The sequence below is a fragment of the Oncorhynchus tshawytscha genome, linkage group LG13 (genome assembly GCF_018296145.1).
Source record: "Oncorhynchus tshawytscha isolate Ot180627B linkage group LG13, Otsh_v2.0, whole genome shotgun sequence".
NCBI lineage: Eukaryota > Metazoa > Chordata > Actinopteri > Salmoniformes > Salmonidae > Oncorhynchus > Oncorhynchus tshawytscha.
In genome coordinates, this window is record NC_056441.1 from 78,642,923 (window position 1) to 78,656,769 (window position 13,847).

Sequence of the window (13,847 nt, forward strand, 5' to 3'; positions counted from 1 at the left end):
CTGACTAGTCTCCCAGTCCCTGCCGCTGAAAAACATTCCCACAGCGTGATGCTGTCACCACCTTGCTTCACAGTACAGATGGTGGCAGGTTTCCTCCATGACATGACAATTGGCATTCAGGCCAAATCTTGGAATCTTGATTCTCATGGTCTGAGAGTCCTTTAGGTGCCTTTTGGCAAACTTCCGTCTGGCCACTGTACCATAAAGGCCCGATTGATGGTGTGCTGCAGAGATGATTGTTCTTCTGGAAGTTTCTCCCGTCTCTACAGAGGAACTCTGGGGCTCTGTCAGAGTTACCATCGGGTTCTTGGTCATCTCCCTGACCAAGGCCCTTCTCCCCTGATTGCTCAGTTTGGCCGGGCGGCCAGCTCTTGGAAGAGTCTTGGTAGTTCCAAATGTCTTCCATTTAATAATGGAGGCCACTGTGTTCTTGGGGACCTTCAATGCAGCAGACATTTTTGGTAGCATTCCCCAGGTCTGTGCCTCTGCAAAATCCTGTCTCGGAGCTCTACCAACAATTCTTTCGACCTCAAATCAAATCAAATCAAATCAAATCAAATTTTATTTGTCACATACACATGGTTAGCAGATGTTAATGCGAGTGTAGCGAAATGCTTGTGCTTCTAGTTCCGACAATGCAGTAATAACGAGCAAGTAATCTAACTAACAATTCCAAAAAAAAAAACTACTGTCTTATACACAGTGTAAGGGGGTAAAGAATATGTACATAAGGATATATGAATGAGTGATGGTACAGAGCAGCATAGGCAAGATACAGTAGATGATATCGAGTACAGTATATACATATGAGATAAGTATGTAAACCAAGTGGCATAGTTAAAGTGGCTAGTGATACATGTATTACATAAGGATGCAGTCGATGATATAGAGTACAGTATCAACGTATGCATATGAGATGAACAATGTAGGGTAAGTAACATTATATAAGGTAGCATTGTTTAAAGTGGCTAGTGATATATTTACATAATTTCCCATCAATTCCCATGATTAAAGTGGCTGGAGTAGAGTCAGTGTCATTGACAGTGTGTTGGCAGTAGCCACTCAATGTTAGTGGTGGCTGTTTAACAGTCTGATGGCCTTGAGATAGAAGCTGTTTTTCAGTCTCTCGGTCCCAGCTTTGATGCACCTGTACTGACCTCGCCTTCTGGATGACAGCGGGGTGAACAGGCAGTGGCTCAGAGGTGGTTGATGTCCTTGATGATCTTTATGGCCTTCCTGTAGCATCGGGTGGTGTAGGTGTCCTGGAGGGCAGGTAGTTTGCCCCGGTGATGCGTTGTGCAGACCTCACTACCCTCTGGAGAGCCTTACGGTTGAGGGCGGTGCAGTTGCCATACCAGGCGGTGATACAGCCCGCCAGGATGCTCTCGATTGTGCATCTGTAGAAGTTTGTGAGTGCTTTTGGTGACAAGCCGAATTTCTTCAGCCTCCTGAGGTTGAAGAGGCGCTGCTGCGCCTTCCTCACGATGCTGTCTGTGTGAGTGGACCAATTCAGTTTGTCTGTGATGTGTATGCCGAGGAACTTAAAACTTGCTACCCTCTCCACTACTGTTCCATCGATGTGGAGGGGGTGTTCCCTCTGCTGTTTCCTGAAGTCCACAATCATCTCCTTAGTTTTGTTGACGTTGAGTGTGAGGTTATTTTCCTGACACCACACTCCAAGGGCCCTCACCTCCTCCCTGTAGGCCGTCTCGTCGTTGTTGGTAATCAAGCCTACCACTGTTGTGTCGTCCGCAAACTTGATGATTGAGTTGGAGGCGTGCATGGCCACGCAGTCGTGGGTGAACAGGGAGTACAGGAGGGGCTCAGAACGCACCCTTGTGGGGCCCCAGTGTTGAGGATCAGCGGGGAGGAGATGTTGTTGCCTACCCTCACCACCTGGGGGCGGCCCGTCAGGAAGTCCAGTACCCAGTTGCACAGGGCGGGGTCGAGACCCAGGGTCTCGAGCTTGATGACGAGCTTGGAGGGTACTATGGTGTTGAATGCCGAGCTGTAGTCGATGAACAGCATTCTCACATAGGTATTCCTCTTGTCCAGATGGGTTAGGGCAGTGTGCAGTGTGGTTGAGATTGCATCGTCTGTGGACCTATTTGGGCGGTAAGCAAATTGGAGTGGGTCAAGGGTGTCAGGTAGGGTGGAGGTGATATGGTCCTTGACTAGTCTCTCAAAGCACTTCATGATGACGGATGTGAGTGAAGGGGCGGTAGTCGTTTAGCTCAGTTACCTTAGCTTTCTTGGGAACAGGAACAATGGTGGCCCTCTTGAAGCATGTGGGAACAGCAGACTGGTATAGGGATTGGTTGAATATGTCCGTAAACACACCGGCCAGCTGGTCTGCGCATGCTCTGAGGGCGCGGCTGGGGATGCCGTCTGGGCCTGCAGCCTTGCGAGGGTTAACACGTTTAAATGTCTTACTCACTTCGGCTGCAGTGAAGGAGAGACCGCATGATTCCGTTGCAGGCCGTGTCAGTGGCACTGTATTGTCCTCAAAGCGGGCAAAAAGTTATTTAGTCTGCCTGGGAGCAAGACATCCTGGTCCGTGACTGGGCTGGGTTTCTTCCTGTAGTCCGTGATTGATTGTAGACCCTGCCACATACCTCTTGTGTCTGAGCCGTTGAATTGAGATTCTACTTTGTCTCTGTACTGGCGCTTAGCTTGTTTGATAGCCTTGCGGAGGGAATAGCTGCACTGTTTGTATTCAGTCATGTTACCAGACACCTTGCCCTGATTAAAAGCAGTGGTTCGTGCCTTCAGTTTCACACGAATGCTGCCATCAATCCACGGTTTCTGGTTAGGGAATGTTTTAATCGTTGCTATGGGAACGACATCTTCAAGTAAACTAAAAGCACGTTCTAATGAACTCGCACACCGTATCAGCGTATTCGTCAATGTTGTTGTCTGACGCAATCCACGAAACATCTCCCAGTCCACGTGATGGAAGCAGTCTTGGAGTGTGGAGTCAGCTTAGTCGGACCAGCGTTGGACAGACCTCAGCGTGGGAGCTTCTTGTTTTAGTTTCTGTCTGTAGGCAGGGATCAACAAAATGGAGTCGTGGTCAGCTTTTCCGAAAGGGGGCGGGGCAGGGCCTTATATGCGTCGCGGAAGTTAGAGTAACAATGATCCAGGGTCTTTCCACCCCTGGTTGCGCAATCAATATGCTGATAAAATTTAGGGAGTCTTGTTTTCAGATTAGCCTTGTTAAAATCCCCAGCTACAATGAATGCAGCCTCCGGATAAATCGTTTCCAGTTTGCAGAGAGTTAAATAAAGTTCGTTCAGAGCCATCGATGTGTCTGCTTGGGGGGGGATATATACGGCTGTGATTATAATCGAAGAGAATTCTCTTGGTAGATAATGCGGTCATGGCTTGGTTTTTGCTCTGACATGCACTGTCAACAATGGGACATTGTTTAGAAAGATTTGTGACTTTCCAAATAATTTCCAATCAATTGAATTTACCACAGGTGGACTCCAATCAAGTGGCAAAAAAATCTCAAGGATGATCATTGGAAGCAGGATGCACCTGAGCTCAATTTCGAGTCTCAGAGCAAAGGGTCTGAATACTTATGTAAATAAGGTATTTCTGCTTTTTTATATATAGATTTGCGAAAACAAAATATTTACATTTTCAAACATTTCTAAAAAAGTGTAGATTGATGAGGAAAATGATTTATTTAATCCATAAAAAAGGGAAAAAAGTCAAGGAGTCTGAATATTTTCTGAATGCACTGTATCACCCATAATGTCAGAGAATCTGGGTTACGCAACTAAACGTAACTTATCTTTCAATTATTTGTTTCGATATCTCATGTGGGGATGTGGCCAACTCCCGTATCGCAAAAATGATGTCTGAAGCCATGGAAGTTCCAACATCAGCAACCTTCAGAGGTCCCGAAGCTAAGGGAGCATGCACAGATAAAGGTGCATAGACAACACAAAGCAGAAAAAACCTCACAGAAAGTGAGGGGAAGCATACAATCTCAGTTTAATGAGATATTCCCCAAAAACAGTGACCAGGAGGTCAACTACTCCGTAGGAAAGGGCACTTCCAAGCCACTCTGTCGGCTATTACCCTCACCATTATAAATCAATATAATGGTCCCATTGAATATAGAAGGGCCCTTACGAGGGTGGTTGCCCAAGGAGCGTAGAGCAGGACACCCTTGCCCAAGCTCTCCTAAAATCCAAGTAGATGCTAACCACATGTACTGGACAACAATGGGGACTCCTTTCTAGGGAAGGCGACAGGTGAAAAGCCATAGGCTCAAAGGTGCGACAATGGGAAAATTGCTTTGTTCTCTTGGGTAAAGACCCTGCATGTAGATAGCTGCCAGTATTGGTCTTAAGCAGAGTTGTAACTGCTAACCGGAAAATAACTGGTCATCGAGGGGCTCAAAGATGTGGAGGGAAAGCATACGGCATCACCCACTTCTCATGGGTGTGTAAGCTCTTCCACCCCAAACGGAGTGGTCACCGTGTTTTGGGATCAGGTCTCCTCGGGTCTTCGCTTCTACCAGGCTGCAGTCAATCTGGACAAATGCTGGAAGCAGGTTCTTTCGGGACAGAGTAGCCAGCGCTATGACATAAGACTTCAGGCAATGTAGCTTGAAGGAAGAAGGAAACACCTGCAGCACAGTATTCCTAAACGTGGGCAGTAGGACGGCTACATCACTAGTAGGTCTTGGCCCTGCTACATGGAGGAGGGTTGTCAAGAGCAATAACAGTTCCTCAGCCACTCGCTCCCGTAATATGGGAAGATAGAGCAGGCAGTGGCCGGCTTGCGTTAACCAATTTTAGTTTAAAAAAACCTGATGAGGAAAAGCCAAAGCTTTGTGGACTCGGGAGTACCAGATAGCTGGCTGAGGCTCCGACGCCTCGGAGGGTGTTGACCCCCTCCCCCCCCCCTTTCCCTAATATCCAGAAAGTAAACTAAGGAAACAGTGTACCTAATCAGATGTACAACTGAATGCATTCAACTGAAATATGTCTTCCGCATTTATCCCAACCCCTTTGAATCTGAGAGGTGGGGGGGGCTGCCTTAATCGACTTCCACGTCATCGGCTCCCGGGGAACAGTGGGTTAACTGCCTTGCTCAGGGGCAGAACAACATATTTTTACCTTGTCGGCTCTGATACTCAAGCCAGCAACCTTTTACTGGCCCAACGCTCCTACCCGCCTGGCTACCTGCTGAGATCCAGAAAGTAAACTAAAAAAAAGTTAAGTAAACTGCTCAATGGAGAGTGTTCTCTATAGCAGAGCCAAGTTGTCTTTGCCAAGTAGAGAAAAAAAACACCCCTCAGAATCCTAAAAAGGGCTAAGAGGGTTGGCCAGTGAAACCTGGAAACCTGTACTCCCGTAGAACGGTGGAGCGGTATGGTTAGGATTCCCCTGCCTGTCATACAGAGTAGCATTGCCCTATTGTGGGAAAACTGGAGTGGCACATACTGGGCATAGAGCCTAAGGGAGGCACTCGGGGAGGAACAAAAAGTGTGTTTCCTCCATTTCCTCATATGAACATGGTCACAAAAGTGAGCTGCTGCACAGAGAATAGGGTTTCGTCTTAACACAGCTCTGCATACCCACTGCTGCGAAACTCGGAGAGGGGAAAGAGTAGCAACCGTTAAACCCAAAGAGAGAGGGTATGGCCCTGCACACTATCCTCCTCCGCTGCCAGGGCTGCGCCCTAGGATGGCTGACCCTTCTTACCTCCTTTAGGGGGGACAGAGCGGCAGATCCTTGCTGCGGCCGCATCGTAAGATGACTTCCTTGCGCATGTCACACTTCTGTGGCGGGGACAGTGGGCCCAAACAACTCTTTGGGTGTCACTGGGGCATCCAGAAGGTCCAAACTTTTCTCTTTATGTTAAGCTGGATAAGCTCAGACCTTTCTCCCACTACTGCTAGGCTCAAGGCTAGACCACAGCCTTGGATGGCACTACGGAAGTCACGGAGGTTCAGGTCCGTAATCTCCTAAGCTTCTGGGTCTAGTCCAGTTGCTTCTCCACTTCCTCCAGTAACTCAGCCTGATATGCCAACAAGAAAAGGGAACTTAGAGGGCTCTAATTGCTTGGGCTGAGGCCTTGTAAGTTTTCTTAAAAACAGAGGCAGTAAAGTGCTCCGCCTTCCCAGGGAGTGAGGCGCTGGTGTCGTTAATAACACGATGTGAGGGGCTGAGGTGGTGAGCCAGTGTCACGAATCCCGCCGAAGATGATGCCTCTTCCTGTTCGGGCGGCGCTCGGCGGTCGTCGTCGCCGGCCTACTAGCTGCCATCGATTCCATTTTTTGTTTCTGTTAGTTTGGTCTGATTGGTTACACCTGTTTTGAGTTTAGTTTGTGGGCTATTTAAGGGCACTAGGCCCATCGGCTTTTGTGCGGGCTTGTTTTCTGTTCATGGTGTTGGATTATTTGTGGATTCTATATTTCCGGACAGTTTAGTCCTGTTTGTTTGGACTGGGTATTTTATGCGCCCTTGTGTTTGGCATGTCCGTTTTCACTGTCTTTGGAATAAAGATCCACGTTCTGAACTACCTGCTCTCTGCGCCTGACCCCTCCACCCACTATTCCTATAAGCCGTAACAGCCAGTGATGGCTCCACCATGGGAGGGTTGGGTAGCATTCCAGAGGGACATCAGAGACTGTAACGTTCTTTGCTTCACAGAAACATGGCTCACTGGAGAGACGCAATCCGAAGCGGTGCAGCCAGCGGGTTTCTCCACGCATCGCGCCGACAGAAACAAACATCTTTCTGGTAAGAAGACGGGCGGGGGCGTATGTCTTATGGCCAACGTGACATGGTGTGATGAAAGAAACATACAGGAACTCAAATCCTTCTCTGTTCACCTGATTTAGAATTCCTCACAATCAAATGTAGACCGCATTATCTACCAAGAGAATTCTCTTCGATTATAATCACAGCCGTATATATCCCCCCCCAAGCAGACACATCGATGGCTCTGAACGAACTTTATTTAACTCTCTGCAAACTGGAAACGATTTATCCAGAGGCTGCATTCATTGTAGCTGGGGATTTTAACAAGGCTAATCTGAAAACAAGACTCCCTAAATTTTATCAGCATATCGATTGCGCAACCAGGGGTGGAAAGACCTTGGATCATTGTTACTCTAACTTCCGCGACGCATATAAGGCCCTGCCCCGCCCCCCTTTCGGAAAAGCTGACCATGACTCCATTTTGTTGATCCCTGCCTACAGACAGAAACTAAAACAAGAAGCTCCCACGCTGAGGTCTGTTCAACGCTGGTCCGACCAAGCTGACTCCACACTCCAAGACTGCTTCCATCACGTGGACTGGGAGATGTTTCGTATTGCTTCAGACAACAACATTGACGAATACGCTGATACGGTGTGCGAGTTCATTAGAACGTGCGTTGAAGATGTCGTTCCCATAGCAACGATTAAAACATTCCCTAACCAGAAACCGTGGATTGATGGCAGCATTCGTGTGAAACTGAAGGCACGAACCACTGCTTTTAATCAGGGCAAGGTGTCTGGTAACATGACTGAATACAAACAGTGCAGCTATTCCCTCCGCAAGGCTATCAAACAAGCTAAGCGGCATCCCCAGCCGCGCCCTCAGAGCATGCGCAGACCAGCTGGCCGGTGTGTTTACGGACATATTCAATCAATCCCTATACCAGTCTGCTGTTCCCACATGCTTCAAGAGGGCCACCATTGTTCCTGTTCCCAAGAAAGCTAAGGTAACTGAGCTAAACGACTACCGCCCCGTAGCACTCACATCCGTCATCATGAAGTGCTTTGAGAGACTAGTCAAGGACCATATCACCTCCACCCTACCTGACACCCTTGACCCACTCCAATTTGCTTACCGCCCAAGTAGGTCCACAGACGATGCAATCTCAACCACACTGCACACTGCCCTAACCCATCTGGACAAGAGGAATACCTATGTGAGAATGCTGTTCATCGACTACAGCTCGGCATTCAACACCATAGTACCCTCCAAGCTCGTCATCAAGCTCGAGACCCTGGGTCTCGACCCCGCCCTGTGCAACTGGGTACTGGACTTCCTGACGGGCCGCCCCAGGTGGTGAGGGTAGGCAACAACATCTCCTCCCCGCTGATCCTCAACACTGGGGCCCCACAAGGGTGCGTTCTGAGCCCTCTCCTGTACTCCCTGTTCACCCACGACTGCGTGGCCATGCACGCCTCCAACTCAATCATCAAGTTTGCGGACGACACAACAGTGGTAGGCTTGATTACCAACAATGACGAGACGGCCTACAGGGAGGAGGTGAGGGCCCTCGGAGTGTGGTGTCAGGAAAATAACCTCACACTCAACGTCAACAAAACTAAGGAGATGATTGTGGACTTCAGGAAACAGCAGAGGGAACACCCCCATCCACATCGATGGAACAGTAGTGGAGAGGGTAGCAAGTTTTAAGTTCCTCGGCATACACATCACAGACAAACTGAATTGGTCCACTCACACAGACAGCATCGTGAGGAAGGCGCAGCAGCGCCTCTTCAACCTCAGGAGGCTGAAGAAATTCGGCTTGTCACCAAAAGCACTCACAAACTTCTACAGATGCACAATCGAGAGCATCCTGGCGGGCTGTATCACCGCCTGGTATGGCAACTGCACCGCCCTCAACCGTAAGGCTCTCCAGAGGGTAGTGAGGTCTGCACAACGCATCACCGGGGGCAAACTACCTGCCCTCCAGGACACCTACACCACCCGATGCTACAGGAAGGCCATAAAGATCATCAAGGACATCAACCACCCGAGCCACTGCCTGTTCACCCCGCTGCCATCCAGAAGGCGAGGTCAGTACAGGTGCATCAAAGCTGGGACCGAGAGACTGAAAAACAGCTTCTATCTCAAGGCCATCAGACTGTTAAACAGCCACCACTAACATTGAGTGGCTACTGCCAACACACTGTCAATGACACTGACTCTACTCCAGCCACTTTAATCATGGGAATTGATGGGAAATGATGTAAATATATCACTAGCCACTTTAAACAATGCTACCTTATATAATGTTACTTACCCTACATTGTTCATCTCATATGCATACGTTGATACTGTACTCTATATCATCGACTGCATCCTTATGTAATACATGTATCACTAGCCACTTTAACTATGCCACTTGGTTTACATACTTATCTCATATGTATATACTGTACTCGATATCATCTACTGTATCTTGCCTATGCTGCTCTGTACCATCACTCATTCATATATCCTTATGTACATATTCTTTATCCCCTTACACTGTGTATGACAGTAGTTTTTTTTGGAATTGTTAGTTAGATTACTTGCTCGTTATTACTGCATTGTCGGAACTAGAAGCACAAGCATTTCGCTACACTCGCATTAACATCTGCTAACCATGTGTATGTGACAAATAAAATTTGATTTTGATTTGATTTGCCAAAGCCGGATTCCTCCATATTGTGCAAGTCCAGGTTTGGCACGCACTTGGCAAGAATCCTGCTAGTGAAGGTTTTTTCCGACAAGCTCTTAGCTTCCCTGAGGAAAGCTGGTACTGCGGGGAGCAGTTGTTTTATCGGGCTGTCTGGGCGGGAGTCTAGCAAATAGCAGCTTGTGTAGACGGTGTACGAAGCTAGCTAGTTAGGAGCCTTGTGGCTAACAGCTAGCAATATTGATCACCATATAATGCTATAGCCATAACACTATAGCGAGGCTTGTGGGTTGTTAGCAAGCTAGCAGTGACCTCAATTTCAAATTCCTTATATTTTTAAACAAACCAGACCGCACGATTTTCTTTTTTATTTTCTTTTTTTACGGATAGCCAGGGGTACACTCCCTCTCACACATCATTTACAAACTAAGCATTTTTGTTTAGTGAGTCCGCCAGATCAGAGGCAGGGGAATGACAGGCATGTTCTCTTTTTCCTATCCTGCTAAGCATTCAAAATGTAACGACTTCTTTTGGGTGTCATGGAAAATGAATGGAGTAAAAAATACATGATTTTCTTTAGGAATGTAGTGAAGTATAAGTAAAAGTTGTCAAAAATATAAATAGTAAAGTCAAGTACAGATACCCCAGGAAACAACTTTAAGTAGTACTTTAAAGTACTTTTACTTAAGTACTTTACACCACTGCTAGTGAGGTTAGTTGCCTTTCAGCAAGCTAGCCAAGTTAGCTTGGGCTCACAGAGTCTCAACTGCTAGCAGTGATGATAGCTACCAAGAGAGACTGAGAATTTGAAAAGGAATTTCTACAGTAAAACAAAAACCTTCCAGTTAGTACTCAACCTCTCAACAGGGTCTGAACACCTACGCTCGGAAATGATATCCTTCATGGTTCCCTTGTGAGCAGTTTAGCAGGCAAACAGATATTCAGCTGATATGAGGAAAACGAGAATAAGCAGAGGGTGGGAGAATGGTTATTTTTATGGAAGTGAGGGTCTCACCTCATTCGCCACTCTGTCTGTTTCCAACAGACGCTTTTGATAGGTGCTTCAAGAGAGTAGGCGGTCCTAGCAAACCCCCATGTAACGAATAATTGAAAGAGAACCAATCTTAATGAGTAACACTAATTTTACATTGACAACTAACGTCCAACTATATGAGTGTGAAACCCAGCAAAAACACTGGTGCTGCAGTCAGCTCCCATGGACAAAATAGGGATGCAACGTTACAATTACATTATTTTCAGATAAACATTGACATGTGACTTCAGGTAACCAAATTACAACCAGATTAAGACATCTTCATCGTGACCACATCAAGGCGGGATTTTGTTCTTTACTTTGCATGTGATATTGTGGTTATAATCATGACCATGAAGTTGTTTGCGGGTCAGAAAGAACAGTCCTGCTTTATTTTCAAATGTATGTCTCAAAAGATATCATGCTGACACTATATGCATCAATTCATTCCAAAATAAATAATTAAGCAGCCCCGTGTCATTAAAGTGTCCTGAGATTTCAATTACACATGAGATAATAGAATATTAACTGACTAATGAGTCCTTGAATCAGTCCAGGTGCAGGGACTAGGCCTAGACAGGGAGGATTTACATCTTAGCCAGTCATTCTGGACGATGTGTCTGCTAAATGACTTAGATGTATTGTGATGAACAAAATCAAACTGGTCATTTATTGTGAGAAAAACAACACCATTCTCATATGATATTGTAAAAAAACATTCTCAGGGAAAATCTAAGACATCACACAATCTATTTGTATGGTCTACTTTGAGTAAACTAAACCCTATGTGCAATTGATTTACTCTTTATAAAGTATACTACAAAATAAGTGTGCACTGTTGCATCCATCATTCAGTTGTGCTAGTTAGTCTGAAATGAAACCACAGATGTGTTGGCTAGCACGGTAGCACTGTAGCACTGCTCAGGTGTTGCACAGCTAATTAAGCTAGGTTAATGATGTGTTGGCTAGCACTGTAGCACTGCTCAGGTGTTGCACAGCTAATTAAGCTAGGTTAATGATGTGTTGACGATTTTGAGTGTTATCTGAAGAGACAGATGTCGCAATACCATGCATCAGCGTTAGGCCACTTGACAGAAGGCTGATTCAAACATCAAAGCAAATTAAGGGGCTGATACTGTTCCAGTCCAGAGGATACATGTTCCTACTTTTCATGTGGAGTTAAAATGCAGTGTTATTCCCTCATTACTGATAATGTTGGTGAAATAGTGGCTTTGGGTCATAGGTCTCCTTTTGGTTGTGTTCTTATTGTTTTTAGAGCACAGTGTCCATATTGTTCTAGAGCACAGATTTGTAGGAATACTTTGTGTATTGTTTCTCTAACACATCCTATCTATATAAAATATCTATATTTTTCTTACAATTTAATATATTAGCAGGGGTTTTGACACCTGATTTGTATTGATTTATACCTGATACCTATACCTCTATTGCCAATAGAGAACATAATAAAGATGAAATTAAAACAGGCCAGCATGCTTCTATAGAGCACGGTAACAGACATGTTTTTACACATTCACTCACACAGTAGGCTACACAACAAGGAGATGACTTCATTAAACCGTTTTTTATTTTATTCAGTGGGCGCAACTTTGTTAAACATCTTCAACATTTTGTTTTTGATCTCCTTGGTTCTAAAACAGTATACAAACGGATTTACAAGAGAGGGCCCGAGAATAGCCCCGATCATCAAGCCATGACGCTCTTCCAAGGTCAGCACCACACCTAGCCTGGTCAAGACTATACGTACAAATAAAGGAACGTAATAACACACTACCACTATCAAGTGACTGAAGCAAGTACTGTACATCTTCCTCTTGTCGTTCTTGGAGGACATTTTAACCATAGCAAATATGATCCATATGTAGGACAGGCAAATAGAACAGAAAGTGCCAAACAGGAGAAAGAAGGTGATAATGGTTATCATATTAAAATAGTAGCTAGGATTGACACAAGTGGCTCTCACTAACGCAGAATAATCACAGAAGGTGTATTTGAGGGTTGAGTGGCAGTAAGGGAGAGATAACACAGTGGCAGGCATAACAGCCACAAAAGCACAGGCAACCAACCACAGAGCACCGGTCAGAACCAGAGTACGAACATTGGTGAGGATACTTTGATACCTCAGTGGATTAGAGATTGCAATCAAACGATCAAAAGCCATGACAGAGATAGCAAACATCTCCATTACGCCCCCCAGGTGGAAAACAAACATCTGAATGAAGCATGACACATAAGCTATGGCTTTATCACCAGCTACCAGCACACCAATCATAGTTGGACAGGCACTGGAGCTGTACAGCATATCAACTACAGCAAGGTTGCAAATCAGAAGATACATTGGCTTGTGCAAACGCTTATCATGAAGGATAAAACATATATTTGCCAAATTAGAAAGCATGACTAGGAGATAGATACACAGAATTACAATTCCCACTGTCAGAGGTCTGTCAAGTGTGTCAAAACCACCGATGACAAATTGATGTATTATTTTGCCAGAGACATTTCCCAAGGACATATTCCACTGTCCCTCGAAGGTCCAAACAGCTACAAGGGAAAAAATAGGTGTCATTCAACCAGACTTATGAACATGCACTTCTTACACCATTATGACCGCTGCTTTACTGAATAACTGCTCTAAATCAAACTTACAACATTTAAGCACCAAAAGCTTTAAGCACATTCTCAATTTTCATTCTCTTACGTTTCTTAATTTTCAAATCAGAAAAAAGTGCTCATGAATTAAATATACTCAAAACAATGAGAAAGCAATGCACAGCAAACAAAAAATAATGCTATGATTGATTATATTGAATTGTGATAATCTCTTCAAACAGAATCATGATTTTTACATAAAGTATCATGATCCTGTTCTAATATACTACTCATATACTACTCATACTCATTTTCATATCAACAATCCTGATGCTATCAGGATACTGCATGTATAGCCACACAGTGAGATACATGATACCACACAGTGAAATGATGCAGTTCTACATCTGAACATCTAAGACACCTACATCCTTCCTTTGGATGAGCTCACCTGGAGATCCAATGGCTATCCTCTCTATGATGGCATGGGATATTTATACATGGTTGGTTCACCTAAGAACCTCCTGGGTAGAGACCCAACAACCAACCATATCCTTGATATCAAACTGAGATTATAATATATCTACATAATAATCATGTCCCTTGCGTCCAAAGCAGGGACATGGATGGATATGTCCCTAATGAAAAAGGAAAATACTAGGCTTTCAGGTTTTCCTGAACCAAACTTTTCTGAATGATTGGAATATGATGTCACTAAAGGTTTTACACATGCTAGTTGGACTGGCCTAACCTGCCTAAATGACTACCGACCCGTAG

General features: G+C 45.2%; 1 protein-coding gene across 1 annotated transcript; it reads right to left on the reverse strand.

The window, feature by feature from the left end:
* Positions 1-12,048: 12,048 nt before the first annotated feature.
* LOC112266180 (olfactory receptor 1M1-like) lies at positions 12,049-13,017 on the reverse strand. The gene has a single exon (XM_024443637.1). It carries the CDS (start codon positions 12,991-12,993, stop codon positions 12,049-12,051), a length of 945 nt encoding a protein of 314 aa, XP_024299405.1. The 5' UTR covers positions 12,994-13,017.
* Between the last annotated feature and the right edge of the window lie 830 nt (positions 13,018-13,847).

Coding starts and splice junctions, on each gene's coding strand:
- LOC112266180 (XM_024443637.1), bottom strand. CDS start 12,993: ATGTCCTTGGGAAATGTCTCTGGCAAAATAATACATCAATTTGTCATC.